This window comes from Cibotium barometz, chromosome 47, assembly GCF_041138505.1.
Source record: "Cibotium barometz isolate CiBa-2024 chromosome 47, ASM4113850v1, whole genome shotgun sequence".
NCBI lineage: Eukaryota > Viridiplantae > Streptophyta > Polypodiopsida > Cyatheales > Cibotiaceae > Cibotium > Cibotium barometz.
The window spans coordinates 21,947,045-21,970,549 of record NC_141092.1 but is presented as its reverse complement, the minus strand read 5'-3'; the positions used below and the strand labels follow the sequence as shown (position 1 = coordinate 21,970,549).

Here is a 23,505-nt window from a genome sequence, read left to right as displayed (position 1 = left end):
TGCAGTTGCCTGCCATATATACAATGCTCACAAAACTGAAAACTTGAAAACTTTAGAGAAGGCAAGTAACCCAAACGAGACAATTGCTCCATTCCCTTGACACTTATGTGTCCCAACCGGCTATGCCACATAGAAATTTCCGGCAGCTCCGTTGCATTTACATTAGCATGGTGACAAACACCTGCATGCATGAAGTAAAGAGTGTCCACCTTAGAGCCTCTGGCAACAACCAGTGAGCCCTTACTAATCTTCCACTTTCCACGACCAAATGTGGTAACATAACCAGCATCATCAAGCTGTCCAGTAGAAAGCAGGTTCTTCTTGATCTCAGGCACATGCCTGACATCATGGAGCATAAGCTGTGAGCCATCTGAAAACACAAGCCTCACATCACCTCTGCCAAGAATCTTGCATGCATGGTTATCACCCAAATAAACTACTCCTTCATTGCAAGCAGTATACCTGACAAACAAGTCTCTGCAACCTGTGACATGAAAGGAGGCACCTGAATCAATGATCCATGAGTGCATACCATGACCACCTGTAAGAGAGTGGGCATCAAGTGAAGACGTGAATAGGACCTCATCCTCACTGTCACCTGCATGTGACACATTGATTTCTTCAATCTTGACTCCACTTTTGCCCTTTGGCTTTACATCTTTGGCTTCATCTTTGTCTTTGTCTTTGCCTTTTCCCTTTTCCTTTTGATCATTTTTCCATTTGTAGCATTGCTTTTTAATGTGTCCCTTCTTGCCACAATAATGGCATTCCAAGTCCTTTTTGGAGCGAGACTTGCTCCTTCCCCGTTCTTGGCTTTTACCCCTTTGCTGGGATCTCCCACGTGCATTCATTGCATTGGACTTTCCAACAGAGTTGTTTTTCCTGTTCATCTCTTCTTGAAGAAGAGCACCCTCAACATCTGCATATGACAGCATAGCATTCGAATTGCTAGTGGCTGTCCTGAATGTGTCCCAACTCTCTGGCAAAGTGCATAAAAGAAAAGTGGCTTTGAACTCATCGTCCATTGCCAACTTTTGATTTATAACTTGGCTGACAATGCCATTAAACTCATTTAGATGGGCTGCCATAGACGCCCCTTCTTCATCTGAAGACCTATGAGTTTCTTCAACCAATACACTTTGCTTGAGACACTTTGCTGGGCATACAAGTCCTGCAATCTCTGCCACATTCCCCAAGATGTCTTCTCTTCACGAATGCTAAAAGTAAAGAGTCTGACACAGATAACATGATAGTAGATCTTGCCAGCTCATCCATATCTTCCCACTCTTCAGCAGTAAGAGAAGCGGGCTTTACACCCCTTTCTTTGATAGGCTTGTGCTGCTTCTTCTGGAGCAACACATTATAGCACTGGGTTTGCCAAATATCATAGTTATGTGAGCCTTCAAGCTTCTTGATGTGAAGCAATGAAGAGCTCTCACCTGTGGTTTCCCATAGCAATATGCAACCTGTCAATGCCTGACTCCCTGCAAAATGTGCAAACACTGCACCAAAAGCACACAAAGTGCTCACAGTTGTTCTCCCAAGCTTTATCTCCCACTGCGGAAGCACGAATGCAACTCTACTCCCACTGTATGTGATGAAATCACCAAAATCTGGTTGCTGCAGATTTAGGACAGCACCTTAAATGTGCTCTGTTGCCCTTCCAAAGTACTGTACAGCAGTACTAAGTGCTCACCAATGATGTACCAAACCTGTACCAGCAAATACGGCAGCTGTAAATGAACCTTTTGCTCACTCAAATCAATGTGCAGCCATGCCAAAACTTGTACAAAGCTGTACCAAATCTGTACCAGTAGGTACAGTAGCAATACATGCTCTCTTGGCTGTCCAAATGAGTGAAAATCAGACTTTTACAGTCCCGAACACTGCATACAACAGTCCCGAACAGAAATTGGGCAAAAGCCCCTTGACTGCAAGCTGATTTCTGAGGATTCAAGGCATAAAAGTCTTGCTTGCTGCTTTGCCAAGCTCAACAAGCATAAAATCTTGAAAAGCCCCTTGATTTAAGATCAATTGCTGATCATACATGGTACATTGACACACATGAAGGCATCCAAAGTCTTCACGGTGCTTCCCCCTGGCCACATATACATCCAATACATGAAAGCCCCTTGATTTACAGGCACATTGAGTGCTCGCCAGGCATCAACACGTTGCCCAAAGCATCAACTGCGAGTGCCTGCATGCAAATCAATCCAATCGGCACAAAAGCCTCTTGATTTGCACTGCAATTTGCTGCAATTTTGCCCAAATGTGCGATTTCTCACATCATACAGCATGTATGAGTGCCCAATTGCACAATTACATCAAAAGCCCCAAAATTTTGACATCCAATTTCCTGCAAATTGATCCTGATTGTAACCAATGTACCAATTTTGCCAATTTTGCTCAAAAATTGAGCAATTCGGCACCTGAACCTGCTCAATTGATTAAATTGATAAGAAATTCCCAAAATTGAAGGCAAATACCTTTTAATTTTTTGAATTTCTCTGAGATTTGCAGGCTGAATTTCTTTGTGTTGATGCTGTTGCAGAAAAAAAGGGGGGGGGGGGGGGGGGGGGGGGGCACTTCTTGCTGATGTTGATGTTGATGCTGATGCTCCTGCTCGTTGTTGTGCGTCTCGCGCTCTAGAAGGCGGAGAGGATCGATGGTGGCGTGTAAGGTGTGGGTGTCCGGGCAGTGATGGCGGGCGAGAGCAAGAGGAGGTGATCGGGGCCGAGAGGTGGCGAAGAAGAACTCGATAAGGTGGTCGTTCAGGAAGTCACGGCAGCAGAGCGCCTCCACATCCGCGCTCCACAACACCACGTCGCCGCAGCTGAACACCTTCCTGCCAGCAGCCCACACTTGTTTGGTTATGGCGCTCCTATCACGTATCAGCCCGAGCTTCTTACTCGTCCCAGATATGCAGCCACGGCCTCTGCACCTGGTAGCGCTACGCTTCCCCACGGAGTCCACCTAAAGGCCTTCGCTCCGTTTGTTGATGCCTGCGTTGCTGCCTTCGCCTATCCGCCTAGTAGCCAGTTGAATGCCCAACGCCACCAGTCGCTCGAGTTATTCTTCACCACCTCTCGGCCCCGATCACCTCCTCCTTGTCTCGCCCGCCATCACTGCCCGGACACCCACACCTTACACGCCTGAGTATGGACACCCGCCACCTGCTCTTTCCGTCAGGCCTCTATTCGGCTGTGGTCATCCGCGCCCTTCTTGGGCAGCTCTGCTAGCTTGGCTATGGCGAACAACAAAGAGCTTGGGAGGACTGCCCTCCGTCCTTCTCCGTTCTCCCTTCAGGGACCCTCTTTCCCGCCCCTTAAAGGCTCTCACCCGTCGTCCTAACACTTAGTCGACCTGCTGAGCAACGCTTTGCTGCGCTGCCTGTCAGCTGACACCTGCAACACCCAAAGTTAGCCAACAGCAGGTTTTCACCTTTGTAGCCTTCGCTTCACACACCTCCAGTGCAGGGCAGCAAAAAAATTGACGGCTCTAGGGAGAAGGAAGAGGATCAAGACAGCAACCTAAGCTCTGATACCAGTTGAATGGGAGAGATTTAGGGTCAGAGTTCATGTGTGGGAGACATACACAGAGAAGCAAGGGAGAGAGAGAGAGAGAGAGAGAGAGTTGTGGGGATAAGTCTACTCACCAAGATGTGAGTGTGTGACTCCCCTATCACACATGTATATTGCACTAGTACACATAGTGCACTTAGTACATTAAAAGTACTAAGTGTACTATGTACTATAACTTCTAGGCTTGTACACACTATAAGGGTGGGCATAGTGCCTTTACCCCAACACTCTTCATGAGGGAGTGGGATCATGGGATCTTCTCTTCGACTCCCACTAGACTTTCTCAGCATCACCATGACCCTGATCTGGCTGCAATTACCTTACACTCTGCGATGAGGATTTCCAGCTTCTAGCCATGATTCTGTATTGATTCTTTCATACTTAATAGAAGTCTCTTTCCTGCAAATGACCTGCCTGGTAGGTAACTCATAGTGGGATCAAATCGGAATGCCTGCCTCATAGTAAGGAATCAACATCAAGCTCTTTAAAATTGTATGTGGTTATCTTCAAAATCAGGTATTCCAAGCAAAAGACCACCCCAACAAAAAAGTTGCTTGCTGAAGTTCCACGCTCCCCCCCTGCTCGCGCTTCTGTCTGCACTCCCCTCTCCCTGCCCGCCATCGCGCTTTCCCCCCTCCGCCTGCCCTCAGGTTTGCGCCGCCCCCCCTTCGCCTAGCTTGCCTGCGTTGAAGCGCCCCCCCCCCTCCACTGCTCTTCGCCTTCGCCCCCCCCCTCCCGTAGCTCTTCGCCATCGCGCCCACCCCCCTCCTCTTCAGCGCCTCGCCCCCCCTCCCCCGCTTCGCCAGCTCTCGCTTCCCCCTCTCTCACCTTTTCGTGCTGCTTCCGCGCCCCCCCCCCCCCCCCCCCCCCCCCCCCCCTTGGGGTCCGTCTTCGCCACCTCTGCCCCCCCCCCTCCTCTTCTTTCTGTTTTTCTCCGCCCCCAGGGATTTTTTTTTAACCTTTTTACTTTTCGCCTTCCCCCTCCTTCGTGTGCAGCTCGGTTCGTGCAGGTTCTCCGTCTCCGCTCCGCCTTCGACACAACTTCAGACTCTAATGGAGGTTCCTCCCGCCCCACCTCAGAGGGACTCATCCGCAGCCCCCTCGCCCACCTCAGAGGGACTCATCCGCAGCCCCCTCGCCACTGAGGACACCCCCATCAGGCTTTCTCTTTCGCCGGAAGAGTGGACATTACCAGATCGAGTTCGAGACCGCCCAGAGCGTGGCCAAGGTCCTTGCCATGAGTCCCCTTGACATCAGGGGTGCTCGGGCTTTCTTCAGACCTTGGTAGCATGGCTTTGACCCAGCAGCGGCTGAGCAGGGAGAGCGCCTTTTCCATGTTACAGTTTGCTTCCCTAGACTCCGCCGGGAGTATCTTCCGCTCCTCTCGAGGCTAGGAGCATTGGTGGGCTCGGTACTAGAGACTGGCCCCACAGCAGCTTCAGTGGTGGCCAGAGCAGCTGGGCTACCTTCGGTCAGAGTTTTGGTGTCTGACATCTCCTCCCTTCCTAAGGTCATTCAGCTACCTAGGATAGGGGGGGGATGGATTGATCAGAGAGTGGAGTTCTCGGGGCTCCCGAACCAGTGCTTCATTTGCAGGCAGGTCGGTCATCTGGCCAAGGCCTGCCCTCGCAAGAGACCCCGACCCTCACCACAGCAGCAGGCCCCTGATGGCCCGCCCACAGATGCGGCTTGGCAAGCTACCTCCGGGACACCTGCTCAGGCCACAGAGACCTCGGAGTGGCAGCCTGGACAGGGGCGCCGCCGAGGGAGACAGCCACAGCAGCACGCCCAAAGACCGCCGCTGCAGCAGCAGCCACAGCAGCACGCCCAAAGACCGCCGCTACAGCAGCAGCCACAGTCTCAGCCTCACTGGGCTCCCGTGAGGAACAGTTTTGCTCCCCTCCAGGAGGAGACCCCTGCGGCGACGACTGAGGACCAGGAGATGCGAGCACCCCCTCCTTCACCCCCGTCCCCTCCCACCGCCTCACTTCCACCTTCGCCTCCTCCCATCCCCGTTCCGGTTTCGGCAGCAGCTCCCTCTCCACCCCCCCTCGCCCCCCCTCCTCCCCCCCCGCCCGCCTCACCTTCCCGGGAGGCCCTAGCAGTCCCCTGGCGCTCACCTGCAGTCCGGAGGGCGCTGAGCAAGTCCTCGCTCGAGCACCACAGAGGAGACCTACCATGCCGATTCGGGCTTAACGGATATCATCTATCCGCAGTCGGCAGAGTCGCCTCGGCATTAGACAGCGCTCGGAGGCTTTTGATCACGCCTTCACACGGCTTTTTGGAGCAGAGGGCCCCCATGAGCCAGCACCCATCCGAGTTCATGTAGTGATACCTCCGAGGCACTTGATTCAGCGGTGGCCTTCTCGTTCCCTCTATGTGGCCCTTGCGACCGGGAGTGGACTCTAGAGCTCGCTCTTAGCACTTTGAAGACTCAGGCAGTTGAGTTTTCTCATCATGTGAGCGATCTGGAGGTGACAGATGTGATAGGCCGACTATGGGAGTTGGCTCATTTTTTCTTGGATCCCGGGAGTGTGGATGCCTCAGGGATTCGTCATTTGGTCGTTCGCATAGTGGCAAACTTAGCACGCGACCCTGGATATGTATGTATACAGCTCTGTCAGAGCGGGAGGCAGTCGCCATGGGCCACAGCCACTGGCGCCTGATCCGTGATTCTTGCAGTACACCGGGTGGGCAGATTCGCAGCCGCTCGGATGGAGACTACTCTCCATCCAAGCCGCTTGCGAAGGCCCGCCGTACGGCTGAGACAGCATCCACCTCAGCAGGTCTTCCATGAGGATCATCTCATGGAATGTACAGGGCCTTGGCGGAGCACATTTTATACGCTATCGTGGTTGCTTGAGGCAGGAGCTTCAGAGATGCCTGGTTGGTGGTAGCATTGATATTTTGATGATGCAGGAGCACCACTTGGGTGAGAGCAGGATCCGGAGATATGGTTCGGTGATGCCTGGTAGATGGGACACCTTTTGGTCTGCAGGGTTTGGTCCTTTGGGTGGACAGGGAGGAGTATGCATGGTCATTGCAGATGTATGGCGGCAGGCCATTGTGGATCGAGGGATCATTGTGCCTGGTAGAGCACAGTATGTCATTCTGAGGATGCATGATGAGCTATTGGGTGTGCTCAACGTCTATGCGCCCAATCATGCTAGTGCCAGAGCAGAGTTCTGGACCCAGGTTACGGATGCATTGCCAGAGGCCGCACATTGGTGTGTCGGGGGAGACTTCAACATGCTTGAGGACCCGGCCGATAGGGTGGGAGGCAGTCATGTTACAGTGCACGGCACGGAGCTTGCAGCTTGGGACCGGTTTTGCATGTCACTGAGGATCACTGATGCATGGCAGCATGGGGCCTTCTCCCGCTCTCAGGACAGTCTTAGTTTCTCTCGGTCGGATCGCCGGCAGGGAGGGACTAATCTATCACGGATTGATCGCTTTTATGTGGGCGACTGGTTAGGGGAGCGAGGGGGCTCCGTCGGCATTCTCGCTGGCACCTCATTTTCAGATCATGCGCCAGTTATCTTGACATTGGAGGAGAGGACACGGGAGCCCAGCTTGCAGTTGAGGATCCCAGAGAGGGTACTTACAGATCCCAGTCTCGCTGAGGACATTGAGAGGATCTGGCATGATAGTCAGTGCTCTGACCAGGATGCAGCAGGCCAGTGTGCCCAGGGACTCATCGAGCTTAGCTCTTTCTGCACGCTGCAGCTTTGACACGACTGGAAGAGATTCGCGAGCAGGAGCATCGGCTGAGACGCAACCTTGCTTCGCCTACAGCGCCTTCAGGAGCAGCAGCCTGCATGTGAGTGGGTGGCGTCACAGCTGAGCCAAGCACGCCAGGAGGTTAGAGAGGTAGAGGAGCAGAGACATGAGTTTTACTATCGTCGTCAGGCCTCTCAGTGGACGCAGCTTGGTGATAGACTGACTGGGGAGTTTTTTGAGATCACTGGACCCTGCCATGCTCGAGCACGAGTCCGTCAGGCTTGGTAGACCGGATGGATCGGTAGCTACTAAGCCCCAGGGAGATCAGAGCCATTGCCACTGCATTCTATAGAGACCTGCTTTCAGCGGAGTCAGCCACTGAGGATCGAGATGCTTGCAGACAGACTGTGTGGGCCCATGTGCAGAGGAGGGTCACAGATCGTATGCGTATAGTTCTTGGTGCGGCCTCTTTCAGAGATTGAGCTTGCCGAGGCCTTGAGGGTCCTGCCGTGACATAGTTGCCCAGGGGAGGACGAACTGACGCCGGCCTTTTATATGCGTTATTGGGACCTTTTGGGGCCAGGCCTCCGCAGCGGCTTTCAGTATGTTTTGGGACACTGGGGCGATGCCACAGAGCTTTTCAGAGGGCTTGATCTTTCTTATCCCCAAGGGGGAGGGAGTATCAGATGATATTCGGCACTGGAGGCCTATTACGATCCTCAATACTGTCTACAAGGTCTTAGCAAAGGCCTTGAGTTTGAGGATCCAGCCCTTCCTGGGGGAGTTGATTCATGCTACCCAGACAGGATTTGTCAAGGAGCGCAGTATCCTTGACAACATCTTTACTTTCTGGGAGGCGACGGCCCGAGCTAGATTTCTTGGCGAGGACTTGGTCGTGATGCTTCTCGATTTTGAGAAGGCATACGATAGAGTTGATTGGGGTTTCTTAGAGGGCACTATGCTTCGCCTGGGCTTTGAGCCAGGGATGGATCAAAGGGGTGGCGGCTCTGTATTCCACAGCTCGTAGCCAGGTGTTGATTGCAGGAGGACGGGGGCCGAGTTTTGAGCTGACCAGATCAGTCCGTCAGGGGTGTCCCCTCGCCCCTTTTCTTTTTCCTCTTCTTTGCGGAGGCTATGAGCATGTATTTGACGGCAGAGGAGGTTGGTTTGAGAGGACTCCAGCTCCCAGTCTGGGGGGAGGACCCTGCTCGATGCGGAGTTTGCAGACGACACGGACTTATTTTTGCATGGCCAAGAGGCCAATCTTCTTTGGGCAGAGCGGTCGCTCCGGGTTTTTAGTGCAGCTTCGGGAGCATTGATCAATTGGCTCAATTGGCGCAAGACAGTGGCCTTTTGGATCAGTAGTGCTCCCACTCCGGCATGGATCCCGGACCCCGGTTTTAGATGGATTCCTCCTGGCACAGCAGTGCGGTATTTGGGATGCCAGATTGGACTAGATTTGTCACCTGAGCAACAGATTGCCCCGCTTCTTCGGAGCATTCGGAAGAAGCTTTTGTATTGCAGTACAGCTCGACTATCCTTGGCTGGGAGGGTGGTGGTGGCAAATCAGGTGCTGTTAGCGACCATGTGGTACATTACGTCTTGCTGGATCTTCTCGAGCTCTTGCATCAGCCAGGTACAGAGGCTGATCAAGAACTTTCTTTGGTCTGGGCGAGACGGTCAGCCAGCCCGGGCAAAGGTTGCATGGGCAGTTATTACACTTCCGCTGGCTCAGGGAGGCTTGGGCATTATAGATCCAGTCGATCAGAGTAGAGCCTTATTGGGGAAGCTTATTGTTCGGGGGCTGCTTCCAGGCGCTGAGCCTTGGAAAGAGCTTCTCTTGCAGCGGCTTCAGGCTCCGGGCTCCCCCAGCAGGGGGCACTTGGGCACCAGAGATTCGCTGGATCTTCATAGAGATGAGGAGGACAGGCCTCAGTAGAGGATGGGAGGACAGATTTGCTTTGAGCATCCTCAGAGCTTGGGAGCTGCTGAGACCGGGGCTCTCTCAGCGACCTCCTCCTTGTGTTGAGGAGCGGGCCAGACAGCCGCTCATCTGGAGCCCAGCGGTTCGCACAGAGCAGGGGCATATGCTGGGTTCTCGGCCTCGTCTAGCCTGGGGACCTTTAGCAGCAGGCCCAGCACGTAGTTTTGGAGACTGGAAGGCCTTCTGCGGTCTCCCAAAGGAGATCCAGGTGGAGAGGCTGAGTCACTCAGAGGGGGGTTGATTATGAGGGATGATATTCAGGAGCACTCACAGAGGAGTGGTTCACGCCTTTCGAGACAGTGGCCCCACGGTGGATGGGAGCCTTTACACAGTTGGAGATCCTGATTGCTGTTAGAGCTTGCACTGAGGATGGCAGATGCCTCTACTATGAGATTCAGGATGAGGGCAGACTTCAGAGAGTGGAGGTGGAGGTCGCCTTTGGTTGCAGAGTGCACCTTTCAGAGGATACGGGTTGTGGCCGCCGCTTCTCAGAAGTGGCATATTGATCCCGACCCTGCTGATGTGCTCCCGGATTGGCGCATATGGGCATATGCAGCGCGCCCCTTGGCCCGGCTACAGTGGGACCCTGGGGAGTACGAGTGGCATGATCCTTATGCATCCCTTGAGGCCACAGAGATCACCTTTTTCCAGTATACTGTTCGGCTGGGGCGGCATATTTTGACGGCGAGGAGGATGGTCTCTCCAGCTGCAGCGGGGCATTGGCGACTACAGGGACTCTCACAGGAGTTCCAGGAGGATTTTTGGGCTCGGCTCTGGGCTAGTCGACAGGCCCGCAGGATCTCGACTTTCCAGTGGCTGGTCGCCCCCACAGGGGCTCAGCAGTTGGCACCTGGCTTGTTTACAGCGGTCTTCCAGCGGCCTGCGTCCGATGCGGCCACCCTATGGAGGCACAGAGACATTGCCTTTGGGATTGCCCTCAGGCGCAGCAGATTTGGCTACGGATGTTGCGTATTCTGGCCCCCCTCTCTCCAGAGGGTATGTTTACATGGGGTGCCGCTGCTTGGTCGACTTCGTCAGGGCCTGCTATGGGCTATGAGATGGAGCAGGACAGTCAGGCCATCAGATTCATTAGGGGCCAGCCTCGCCTGGTTCCGGCACCGGATTTCTCGTCCGCCAGCTGGACGCAGGAGAGGGATTTACGATGGGAGCTCCTCAGCAGCCTCACCATCTGGTTCACCTGGAGGGCCCGGTGTTTCACGGCCTTTGAGGGGAGACTGGAGCCACCAGCAGAGACTGTACGGGGGATTTGGCAGGAGTTGGTCCACACCCTGTGAGGACAGTATGACCGCATCCGGGGCGACTCGGAGATCTTGCGGCGCCAGGCTTTTCACCACCACCTGGCGCAGAGGCCCCTTCTACACCTTACACACGGGATCCCCCCGTTGGCATTACAGGCCACCTGTTTGGCTTTCCCCCCCCCCCCCCCCCCTATTGTATGATTTAGCCCTCAGTCCTTTGTACTGATGCTTGTATTTTGCAGCACCTAGGGAGAGTCTCCCGGGCTGCCTTGCTGTATTCACTGCTCTGTTTCTCTTATGATGAGCAGGAGAGATCTTTTGTAGCCCTACGGCGTTTTTATATAACTAATGAAAGGATCTTTTCTCGGGGAAAAAAAAAAAAAAAGGGGTATTCCAAGCAAAGCTGCCCCCAGGTACCCATTAAGCTTTGACCTTCAAAACTCCCTTCTGGTAATGAAAAGTCCAGAAAGGGGGGAAGAAGCGGGAGGGGGGGGGAGGGGGGAGGGGGGGGAATGGGGGGTTCTTCACCTCCTGAGGTGGTGTACATACACATATTCTTGTTTTGCATCCACTCCAACTTTGGAACGTGTTGTTGATTGAGTAAATCACTGAGATCTCTGGGATACATGCCCCCAATACAAGTGATGTCACTTCCTCGTGACAATCCACATTTTCTTTTGCTACCTGATGCCAAAGAAAATAGCTTTCAAAGAAACTAGGCGGTGTTGTTTCTGGCTGATGATAGGCTCACTTGGCCAATTGTCTGCTTCTTCATTGTGTTGGTGTTAAACATGACCAATCTCAGAGTGGTCACAAATAAATAAAATAATTGTGTGTCATTGATGTCAACGTTCCAAATGTAGAAAGAGTTTCAGGCCTTGCATAAACCCTTACATCTTGCTCTGCACAAATCATTCTTTTTCATAGCCAATTTAAACTTTCAGCCCATTGAAGTAGATTCTTATTTGTTTGCCTGATGGCTCCTCTTAATATGTAGACAATTTCATCTTAATGCATGAATTCAGACTAAGGTCACAGAATCCTGTGGCTATTCTACTATGCTTCTCGGAAGGGGGGAATAGAAACTATTGATTGGTGATTGATCGAACATCTTAACCCATCAAAATGACATCTAAATCTTTCTTTGCCTCACAAAAATTATTACTATCTATTATTCTTATGCAGATATTACTATCTATTATTCTTATGCAGATATTCTTAACACGACAATGCATGACAATTTCAAAATCTCAATCAGTTAAGTCATTCCCATGGTGGCAGTATGAATAATGCTGTCAACAAGCACACAAATGAGCAGCTCTGTGAAACACAAACCTGAAGTTCTGTCAGTGACTCTCCATCCTGTGATCTGATATTTACCACCACCTGTAAACTAAAAATAATTAACTCAAAATTGTGTGTTTTAACCCATGCCACATTGTCGTATATTTCATTATCTGCATCAGTGTATCCTCTCTGTAACAATGTATTTAGTGTGTGTCCCTCATACACACTAGCACCTTTGTATTAACCACATGGCTATTTGCACTACTTTCTACACATGTTCATGCAATAGGTAGCAAATTTTTTTTCTAGTTTTTTTAAGTTTTTACTTTTTTCATGGGGCTATTATATTATTTTTGGTCTCATATCCCCTTTGGGTCTTTTGAACATATTAATATCCCGGAGAGCCTGTGAGAGAGCCACGCAACCCCACCGAGTGAGCACCACGCACTCACAAGATACTTCGTGAGAGAGAACAAGCCCTCTACAGAGCATATGCCTCTTCCAAGAAGGATTTCGCTCCCTCCCACAGGTGATGCAGTATAGAGATCACAGGTGTCTGGGCTTGTACTTGATGGAACTTCGCCGTCATCGGGAGACTCTGGTGAGGCAGCACTCAAGGAGACAAGATGAGCGTCTCAGACTTTTTTTGGTTCCCATCACCCAATGGGCCATAGGGATTATGAGGAAGTTGAGTTGAGTATATTATGGAAGCTGGAGTTTGACTAGTTTACAAGGGAGATGCAACGCATGCGGGAACAAGTGGAACTTGTGCAGTGTGCTATTCCGAATTGTTAGCAATAGAACTTACGTTTTTTGAAGGTTTTTTCCCCCAAAACCTTAGGTTTGAAGCTCGCATACATATACATATATATACATAGATGTTCATATATACATATATACATATATACATATATACATACATATATACATATATATATATATATACATATATACATATATACATATATACATACATATATACATATATATATATATATATACATATATATATATATATATATATATGTTAAAAAAAGAAGTCAAATAATAACCAATTTCACTTGACATCATTCCGAATTTCTCATTTAGCTTTTCATTTCAAGTAATTGCACACCCAATTGCTGAAATTTTCAATAGGAGTCTAATTTCTTACTTTTCCCAAATTTTTCACCTCCATTGCAAATTACCACCTCTCTTTCATCACGCTTTCCCGCAAATCCCCTTATCAACGTGACATTTGGGAGGGTTAGGAAGTATGAGACTTCGGCATAAAATGTATCGTTTGAAAATTTTTGTGGAGAATGTATCTTGAATGTTTCTCTTCCTATGTTAAAAACTTAAATGTGACTTGTATTAGTTACGAGCATGCTTATATAACAAGTGTCACTTCGAAACAGTCTGTTTCTTCCAAAGAGACGAAACAAAAACCTTTCGAAAGGACAAAACAACGAAATGTTTCTTATGACAATGTGTGCGTGACAACTGTTCATTTGTTAAGGATAAATAGTTGCTATTACTTTATAACCTCAGTTCAACAATTTCCACGGTCTTATTTATTGTACGGGTGGACGATGGAGGATATTGTACACATTCCTTTCTTATAGTGCAGAAATTTTCTCAAGGATGTATTGCTTGAAACATTCTCAAATGAGTGTGACGGGACCTCACAATTGATCTTGGCAAGATCAAGGTTATGATCTTCAACACCTCACATTTAGTGACTTCCAAACTGAGCTTCACATATGCACGAGACTAGTAGAAGTTGTATCATCTTGGAAGCCCCATTTTCTCAACCCTGCTTCACTATGCGCCCAGTAGTCCAAGCTCGGCTCACAAGAGGGTAAGCGATTTTGGCTTGGTTGGAACATCAATGCTTCCATGCTCACTTTTAAGAGCCTAGTAATTAAGGATAGCTTTTTGACACACTTGTGACACTTGTTGTAATGTATGGGACCTCCTTTTGGAGACCAGACCTAGGGGAAGATGATTGGAGGATGGAGAGACTACAAGTCATGATGTTTCACGGATGATTCCAAGTAAGCCCTTAGTGCCCCACTCCATTATTCTTGTTGAGTTTGGAGCAGCACCCTTGGAGGTTGATGTCCTCTTCAAGACAATGATTCAAGACAATGACCTTCATGTACCGCATCTGCACCTTGGACACAGACAAGCTATTGAGTATTTTGGAGTCTAGTAGTGTGTCCATTAGTGTGAACACCCCCTTAGGGTGTGAACAACCCTTATTAAGGTCTAGGTCAAAAGATGAGGCTTGATGCCTACAAAAGCAATGTACATGGTGGAAGTATTATCATAATTCATTCATCATTGTATTGTGCAATCTCTCTCCATTGCTCTCTCTCTCTCTCTCTCTTCAACAAGGCACTTGTGGAGGGCTTCCCACACACATGGAGCATGAATATCATTACCCCCATTCACAAATCAAGTGACGCGATGGGCCTGGGGAACTACAGGACTCTCATGGTTGGCCATATTATGGCCAAGATATATGGATCAGTACTTGAGACAGAGCTCAGCTCTCTAGCCAGGACAGGCTGGGTTCCCCAGTAACTTCTGCACACTAGATCATATCTTCACTTGAGGAGCCTGATTGAGCAGGCCAAGTCACGGGAGAAGAGACTCTATTGTTGCTTTGTGGATTTCCGCGAAGCATTTGACACAGTGCCACGGGACCGGCTCCTACAAAGATTGCATACTCTTGGGGTGCCATCAGCTATGATTTGGGGGATCATTGCTTTATATGAGAGGGTGACGGGACGAACCAGATGCCCAGGTGGTTTATCTTCGAGGAGACCTCCCACACTCTCCATTGTGTATTCCGGGATTTATTGGCATATATAGCAAAGTTACACTAGCTTCTCTCTCTTAGCACCATCACATGGGAGGAGCTTGTGTCCATGGTCTTGGACTAGGAACCGTTCACGAACCCTCCATAGGGCGGAGGTTCTGAGGCCTTGATTTGCCAATGGTCGAAAGGCCGTAACAACAACAAGGGCGAAGGGAAGTCTTCATCGGAGAAGTCTTATGACAAGAAGCCCAATGATTCAGACCGAGAGAAACTGAAGGCCGAGAGGACCTGTAATGATTGTGGCGAGAAAGGCCACTATTGGACGAAGTGTCCCAAGCGGACTAGGAAGAGTGCTGATTCTTCAGCTTCAGCTGCGCGCAGACTCCCACCTTTGTGCACTTGGAGATGTTGGACACCAATGCTTCATCTTCTTCGAGTGAGGCGGCAGTTGGCTTCACCGCCAAGGATACTCGGGAATGGATTCTTGATAGTGGTGCTTCCAGGCACATGACTCCTTCCCGTGACTTCTTTCAAGATCAAAAACGGCAGTTATGTCGCATTTTCAGTGGCGACAATTCCACCATACCGATACACAGTGAGGGCCGGATGGAGATCATCCCCGATGGTAGAGGGGGGAAGCATTCCTCTCGTGTTCTTTACGTCACCGCACTTGGCTTTCATCTGTTGTAAGTGCATGAGGTGTGCGGGACTGGCTTCCAGGTGGAGTTTGAGGAGCATTTTGTTGCTCTACGGGACCGCGAGACTGGCCAGGTTGTTTGGGAAGGCGGTGTGGAGAATGGTCTATACAAACTCTCCACACTCTCCTCTTTGACAGGTTCTCAGATTGGTGATTTGTGGCACTTTCGATTTGGCCACTTGAATGTCGATGCGCTGCGGCGAGCTTTCCGGGACCAGATGGTGGTTGGCTTGCCAAATGTTGGCAGCAGGCAAGGACGATGTAGTTCTTGCATTCGTGGTAAGCAGCACAAGGAACCTTTTCCGAATCAGGCTTCTAGGCGGGCTTCGAAACCTTTGGAGCTGGTACACACTGACTTGTGTGGACCTATGCAGACAGCATCCTTGGGAGGTTCTTTGTATTTTATGCTGCTTGTTGATGATTGTAGCAAATTCACATGGGTTTATTTCCTTTCACAGAAGGACCAAGCTTTTGCTCGGTTCAAGGAGTGGCATGTGATGGTGGAGAGAGTCTGGCTCTGCAAGCCAGACTCTTAGAGCTAACAAAAGAGTAGAATTTTCTTCCAATGCTTTCGTGCGGTTTTGTGCAGAACATGGCATCAAGTGGGAGCTGGCCAATACAAGTTCGCCGTCAGAGAATGGAGTAGTTGAGCGTAGGAACAGGACTGTGGTGGAGATGGCGAGGACGATGCTGGAGCATCATGATCTTCCTCGTCCACTTTGGGGAGAGGCTGTGGCTATGACTGTGCATATCCTCAACTAATCTCCGATGACTTCAGTACCGAACATGACTCCTTTTGAGGTGTATTTTGGCAGGAAACTTGATGTCTCCCATTCCCGTGTGTTTGGGAGTGATGCATATGTTCACATTCCAAAGAAGCAGAGGGGGAAGCTCGACTCAAAGTCCCAAAAGCTTGTCTTGGGATATAACTCTCTTTCCAAGGGATACAGGTTGTATGATCCAGAGAGGAATGAGGTTGTCGTCAACAGGGATGTGGTTTTTGATGAACATGTTCCGGTTTCCATTGTTGATGAGCCGCCACTTCTTGGTGACCCAGATGATTTTGATGATGATTCCCAGTCGATTGTTCCAGTTAGACAGCCTTAGTCAGTTAAGGAGGTTGAGCCCGCAGCTGGAGATGAGCCCCGTAGCAGCAGGAAGCGTTTTGTTCAAGTACCCAGGTGGTTGGTAGAAACCCTTCGGGAGTCAGGCGTCACGGAGCTTCCCTCCGAATGGACCACAGAGGATGGACCTCGAAGATCGCATAGAGTTCGTGATAAAAGTCATTCAGTGGAGCTTTTACAAATAAACTATGCTTTGATGTCTCGTATCATGCGGGACAAAGAGCCCACTTCCGTCAAGGAAGCCCTTGCACAGGATACTTGGAGGAAAGCCATGCAGGTGGAACTGGATGCCATTGAGAAGAATAACACTTGGGAATTCCGAGGCCGTCGAAACAGTCTGTCATTGGTGTCAAGCAAGTCTTTAAGACCAAGTATACGTCAGATGGGTCGGTGGACAAACACAAAGCCAAACTTGTGGCTAAGGGTTATGCTCAGCGGCCTGGCATCGACTATGAGGATACCTCTGCACCGACAACGAGGATGACCACGATTCAGACCGTTCTTGCCCTTGCCTCTTCTCAGCGGTGGCCCGTATATTAGATGGATATTAAATCTGCGTTCCTTAATGGTGACCTGCAGGAGGAGGTGTATGTTGAGCAGCCTCCAAGCTTTGAGGTTCCACCGTTCCAGGATCAAAGGGGATGGTTTACACGTTGCGGAAGGCCTTGTATGGTCTTAAGCAAGCTCCCAACGCTTGGAATCGGAAGATTGATTCCTTCTTTTTACGGGCTGGATTTCAAAGATCGGTTGCAGATCCCAACCTATATCTCTTTCAGGAATGCGGCATGGTCACGTTGATCATCCTTTATGTGGATGACCTCATTCTCACCAGCGGTCATATGGAGCACATTGCAGTGAGACGAAGGCTGCCTTGTCAAAGGAGTTTGAGATGACCGATTTAGGCTTACTCCACTTCTTCTTGGGATTGGAGATCTGGCAGATCCAGAGGGGGTTCTTTGTCTCTCAGTAGCGGTATGTCCATGAGTTGCTTGAGGCCTTTGGGATGAAGAACTCCAAGCCTATCACGTTGCCGATGGACCTGAACACGAAGCTTACAGTGAATGATCCTTGTGAGCCAGTTGATGCCTCTCTGTACCGGAAGCTGGTTGGTTCATTGATCTGGTTGCTAAACACCAGATTAAACTTGAGCTTTCCTGTGGGGCTGTTGAGCTCATTTATGCAAACGCCGTTGAAGTCTCATTGGGACGCAAGATTGCCGATCTTGCGGTATCTGCAGGGTAGAAAGGATCTTGGACTCTTCTACACCACTGGGGATGAAACGAAGGAACGAGTTCGACTCCAAGGTTGGAGCGACTCAGATTGGGGAGGAGATCCAGACACGAGGAGATCTACATCAGGCTACAGTTTCTCCCTCGGCTCAGGAGCAGTTTCATGGAGCAACAAGAGGTAGCCAACTATTGCCTTGTCGTCTACAGAGGTAGAGTACCGGGCTGCTTGTGGTGCTGCTTGCAAGGTTGTGTGGCTGCGGAGGTTGCTTGGCGAGATTGGGTTTCCACAGAAGGAGCCCACGGTCATCCAGTGTGATAACCAGAGCTATATCGCTGTTGCTCGGAACCCGGTCTTCCATGCCTGGACCAAGCACATAGAGATACAGTATAACTTTGTTCGTGAGAAGATCTTGGCTGGTGACATCTTGCTTCTTTATTGTTCGACGGAGGACAATGCGGCGGACCTCCACGAAGTCTCTACCTCAGGCTATGCTCCGGCGGCACTCCAGCTCACTGGGGTTGGTTCCACATCCAGGAGCTAAGAGGGGGTGTTAGCAGTGATCTCTTGTCTATACACTATGTCAGGGCCTCTGTTGTGGGTGTGCCCACCCAGTTTTCCCCATTTTTCCTCACTTCCATGTATTTTTCCCATTTTTTTGGGTGTGGGAGGGCTGTTGGCTGTCTCCTTTTGCTGGCTGACTGATTGTTTGATACCCGACCGGCTGTACAGCCCTGGCCGACTTCAGATGTGCTGGCCGACTGGGCTTATTGCTGGTTGTGAGCATCCGGGGTGCTGTCGGCTGTTTTTGTGCTGGCCAACCAGCATATAAAATGGCCCCTTGCCCCCCCACACTCTCCATTGTGTATTCTGGGATTTATTGGCGTATATAGTAGAGTTACACTAGCTTCTCTCTCTCTTGCATCTGTGTATTGCTCTCTACAGCAGTTGTCTGACAGTACGGGCCCTTAACCTCTCCACATATGATTGGTGTCAGATGGAGAGACTGCAGATCCTCATGATCTCCAAGATGATTCGCAGCAAACCATTAGTACCACATGAGATCGTCAAAGCAGAGCTTGCAGTGCCCCCCATGCTGGTAGAGGCTCTGTTTCAGACCATAGCCTACATCAGATGCATTAGAGCCATGGGTCCACAGAGACTACCCCGCTTAGCCATGGAGTTCTCACAGAGTATTGCCCCACAGAGGGCCATCACCCATCATGGTATGCTGCAGTAGATGAGTGGTTCTCAGCACATGGGCTCGACAGGGATAGATTACCGCCCTTCTAGTATGATGATGACTCCCCATACTTTACATTCTCCCAAGAGGAGAGGAATAGAGTTCTAAGACAGGATTTGATCCAAATGCACACCAGGGAGACTTGGTCGGGTCCCCTTCCCACCAAGATGCAGTACTATAGAGATCATTTCCTTAGATTCACAGAGGATGGACTTGCCAGACGACCATGCTACATGGATGTACACACGTCTCATGCTATAAGGGTGACTATTGGTCAGATCAGAGTTTCCTCTCACACTCTGGAGATCGAGGCAGGGAGAGTAGCACAGACCCCTAGGGAGGACATAGTATGCAGATTATGCCACAGAGAGGTAGAGTCAGAGGAACATTACGTATGCAGATGCCCTGTATATTATGAGATCAAAGGGAGATACCACTACTTGTTCATAGAGGGTTTTGGCCCACTTAGCCGGGTGATGGAGTATCCTGATCAGAGATGCCTAGGACTTTTTCTCCTTGAGCTACACCAACATAGAGAGAGGCTTCTACAGGTGCAGAGCCAAAGATCCCAGCCATAGATCACCAGCTTCTTCAGGCCTATCAGCGAGCCACATCCCCCTCCCCCTGTATCATCTATCTCCCGATGAGGACTCACACTACAATGAGCCTCAGAGATCAAAGCTGCCAGGACACCGTGACTACCTGGACGCAGACCACCACTACTCCATCAGGCCCGATCTACCCAGATCCACACACGATACAACAGAGCTATGGAGGAGAGAGTCCGGACTCCAGAGGCTACACCAGGGCACAACAGATGTGAGAGTCCTCCTCGCCCCATGCCCCATGTATGATGTACTACACCCCACCATCTCCACTGGGTTGAATTAGTAGTATACCACTTATCATGATTGTACATCTATAGCATGCTAGACAGTGACTGCATAGTGAGCTGCATATGACTAGGATTAGCTTTTTATTTCAGTTTTTCTTTCCATGATACTCAGGACAAGGAATTGTTGTATACAAATTTGTCTCATAGGCCAATCTGGCCTTCCGTAGATGTTTATATATCTTTTCTCTCTCTCTCTCTCTCTCTTTCTCTGTCAAAAGCACCATGTAATCTCAACATCATATCATAGCCACCCTATCCACCTCTCACATGTGTTTTCCACCCCACCATGCTCATGCCTAGGTAACCCTTTTCTCCGCAATCACGGCTTCGATCCTGCTCGCTGAAGCTTCCGCTCCCCCCCTGCTCGCGCTGCAGCCTGCACGCACACCCCCCTCCCCGCCTCCTATCTGCCTTCGCATCTACTCCCCCCGCCTCTGCTCATTCGCGCCAGCCCCCCCCCCCCCCCCCGCCTCTGCTCATTCGCGCCAGCCCCCCCTGCTCCGTCTCCTTCGCGCCCCTCCTCTCTCCCCTTTCTCCGTGACCCGCCCCCCCTCCGCCTGCCTTCGCCCTCTCCCCTCCCTTTTCGTGTTTCATCCGCCCCCCCCCCCCCCCCCGCCCTTTCACTGCCTTTGTTTTAATCCCCTCCCCTCTTTTTCTTTCCGCCCCCCTTTGTTCTCCCCCTCCTCCTCCGTCTTCCGTCTTTCCCCCTCCGCCCCTCCCCCCTCCGCCTTTTGTGTAGCTCGGTTCCTGCAAGGCTTTCCATTTATGCTTCGCCTTCCACAAAGCTTCAGACACTAATGGAGGCTCCTCCCGCCCCACCTCAGAGGGACTCTTCCGCAGCCCCCTCACCCGCCCCTGAGGATACCCCCATCAAGCTTTCTCTTTCGCCAGAAGAGGAAGCGAGCCTCGCCGCAGAGGTGGAACGCCTCCAGGCACATTCCACCATCTGCCGTATAGTCGGCACTCGCCCCAGCAGAGGGGAGATCCGGGATCTTCTCCAGGCCCGCCTTCTTGCAGATGTGGGCAAGATCCTGGACGTTCAGCTACTAGGCCGCGGACACTACCAGATTGAGTTCGAGACAACCCAGAGCGTGGCCCAGGTCCTAGCCATGAGTCCCCTTGACATTAGGGGCGCTCGGGCCTTCTTCAGACCTTGGCAGCATGGCTTCGACCCAGCAGCGGCCGAGGGGGGAGAGCGCCTATTCCATGTCACAGTTTGCTTCCCTGGACTCCGCCGTGAGTACCTTCCGCTCCTTTCTAGGATAGGAGCATTGGTGGGCTCGGTGCTTGAGACTCGCCCCACAGTAACTTCAGTGGTGGCTAGAGCAGCTGGCCTGCATTCGATCGGCCTTCGGTCAGAGTTTTGGTTCCTGACATCTCCTCTCTTCCGAAGGTCATTCAGCTACCTAGGATAGGGGGGGGTGGATAGATCAGAGAGTGGAGTTCTCGGGGCTCCCGAACCAGTGTTTTTATATGCAGGCAGGTCGGCCACCTGGCCAAGGCCTGCCCTTGCAGGACACCCCGACCTTCACTGCAGCAACAGGCCCCCGATGGCCCGCCCACAGATGCGGCTCGGCAGGCAGCCTCCGGGACACCTGCTCAGCCCATAGAGACCTCGGATTGGCAGCCTGGACAGGGGCGCCGTAGAGGGAGACAGCCACAACAGCAGGCCCAGAGGCCGATGGAGCAGCAGTCACAGTCTCAGCATCACTGGGCTCCAGTGAGGAACAGCTTTGCTCCCCTCCAAGAGGAGACCCCAGCGCAGACTGAGGATCTGGAGATGCCAGCACCCCCTCCTTCGCCCCCACCCCCCCTCCCCCGCCCCCCCCTCCCGCCTCGCTTCCACCTTCGCCTCCTCCCGTTCCCGCTCCCGTTTTGTCAGCGGCTCCTTCCCCACCCCCTTCTCCCCCTCCGCTCGCCTCAGCTCCTTGGGAGGCCCTGGCAGTACCCTGGCGATCACTTGCTGTCCGGCGGGCACTGAGCACCGACCTTGCTCGAGCACCACGGAGGAGACCTACCATGCCGATTCGGGCTTCACGAATATCCTCTATCCGCAGTCGGCTGAGTAGGCTCTACACTACACAGCGCTCAGAGGCTTTTGACTACTCCTTCACACGGCTTGTTGGAGCGGAGGGCCCCCATGAGCCAGCACCCATCAGAGTTCATGTGGTGATACCTCCGGCCCGAGGGGAGGAGGCACTTGATTCAGCGGTGGCCTTCTCCTTCCCTCTCTGTGGCACTAGCGACCGGGAGTGGACTATGGATCTCGCTCTTAGCATGCTGAAGACTCAGGCAATAGAGTTTTCTCGCCATGTGAGCGATCTGGAGGTGACAGACGTGATAGGCCGACTCTCTTAACTGGCTCACTTCTTTGATTCCGGGAGTGCGGATGCCTCCGGGGTTCGCCACTTGGTGGTTCGCATAGTGGCAGACCTAGCACGTGACCCTGGATATGTATGTATACACGAGGTTGCGCTCTCTGAGCGGGAGGCAGTCGCCATGGGACACAGCCACTGGCGCCTGATCCGAGATTCTTGCAGCACACCGGGTGGACAGATTCATAGCTGCTCAGATGGGGACTATTCTCCATCCAAGCAGCTTGCGAAGGCCCGCCGTATGGCTGAGACAGCCTCCACCTCAGCAGGTCATCCCATGAGGATCATCTCATGGAATGTACAGGGCCTTGGTGGCACACACTATGTACGCTATCCTGGTTGCTTGAGGCAGGAGCTTCAGAGATGCCTGGTTGGGGGCAGTATTGATATTCTGATGATGCAGGAGCACCATTTGAGTGAGTGCAGGATTCGGAGATATGGTTCCGTGATGCCTAGTAGATGGGACACATTTTGGTCTGCAGGGTTTGGCCCCTTGGGTGGGCAAGGAGGAGTATGTATGGTCATTGCGGATGTATGGCGGCAGGCCATTGTGGATCACGGGTCATTGTGCCTGGTAGAGCACAGTATGTTATTCTGAGCATGCACGATGAGCTCTTTGGCATGCTCAATGTCTATGCACCCAACCATGCTAGTGCCAGAGCAGAGTTCTGGACCCTTGTTACAGATGCATTGCCCGAGGTCGCACATTGGTGTGTCGGAGGAGACTTCAACATGCTTGAGGACCCGGCCGATAGGGTGGGAGGCAGTCATGTTACAGTGCACGGCACGGAGCTTGCAGCTTGGGAGCGATTTTGCATGACACTGCGGATCACTGATGCATGGCAGCATGAGGCTTTCTCCCGCTCTCAAGACAGTCTTAGTTTTTCTCGGTCGGATCGCCGGCAGGGAGGCACTAATCTATCACGGATTGATCGCTTCTATCTGGGCGACAGGTTCGGGGGGCGTGGGGGCTCCGTTGGCATTCTCGCTCGCACTTCTTTTTCAGTCCATGCGCCAGTTATTTTGACACTTGAGGAGGGGACACGGGAGACCAGCTTGCAGTTGAGGATCCCAGAGAGGATACTTACAGATTCCAATCTTTCTGAGGACATTGAGAGGATATGGCATGATAGCCAGAGCTCTGACCTGGATGCAGTAGGCCAGTGTGCCCAGGGACTCTTCGAGCTCAGCTCTGGCCCGGCTGGGAGAGACACGAGAGCGGGAGCGCCGCTTGAGACGTAGCCTTGCTTCGCTCTAGCGCCTTCAGGAGCAGCAGCCTACATGTGAGTGGGTGGCGTCCCAGC

The 23,505-nt window shown here is 51.5% G+C and overlaps 1 protein-coding gene across 3 annotated transcripts in view; it reads right to left on the bottom strand.

Moving 5' to 3' along the window:
• Positions 1-23,505, bottom strand: part of LOC147611504 (uncharacterized) — a 134,044-nt gene that overhangs the window by 64,047 nt on the left and 46,492 nt on the right. For 2 of the 3 annotated variants that reach the window (XM_086784605.1, XM_086784607.1), the window contains one exon: positions 11,883-11,933. The exons of the other annotated variant lie outside the window; for it this stretch is intronic. In XM_086784605.1, the coding sequence (XP_086640731.1) occupies positions 11,883-11,933 (51 nt within the window). The remainder of the gene's footprint in view (positions 1-11,882; positions 11,934-23,505) is intronic. 3 annotated transcript variants of the gene reach the window in all.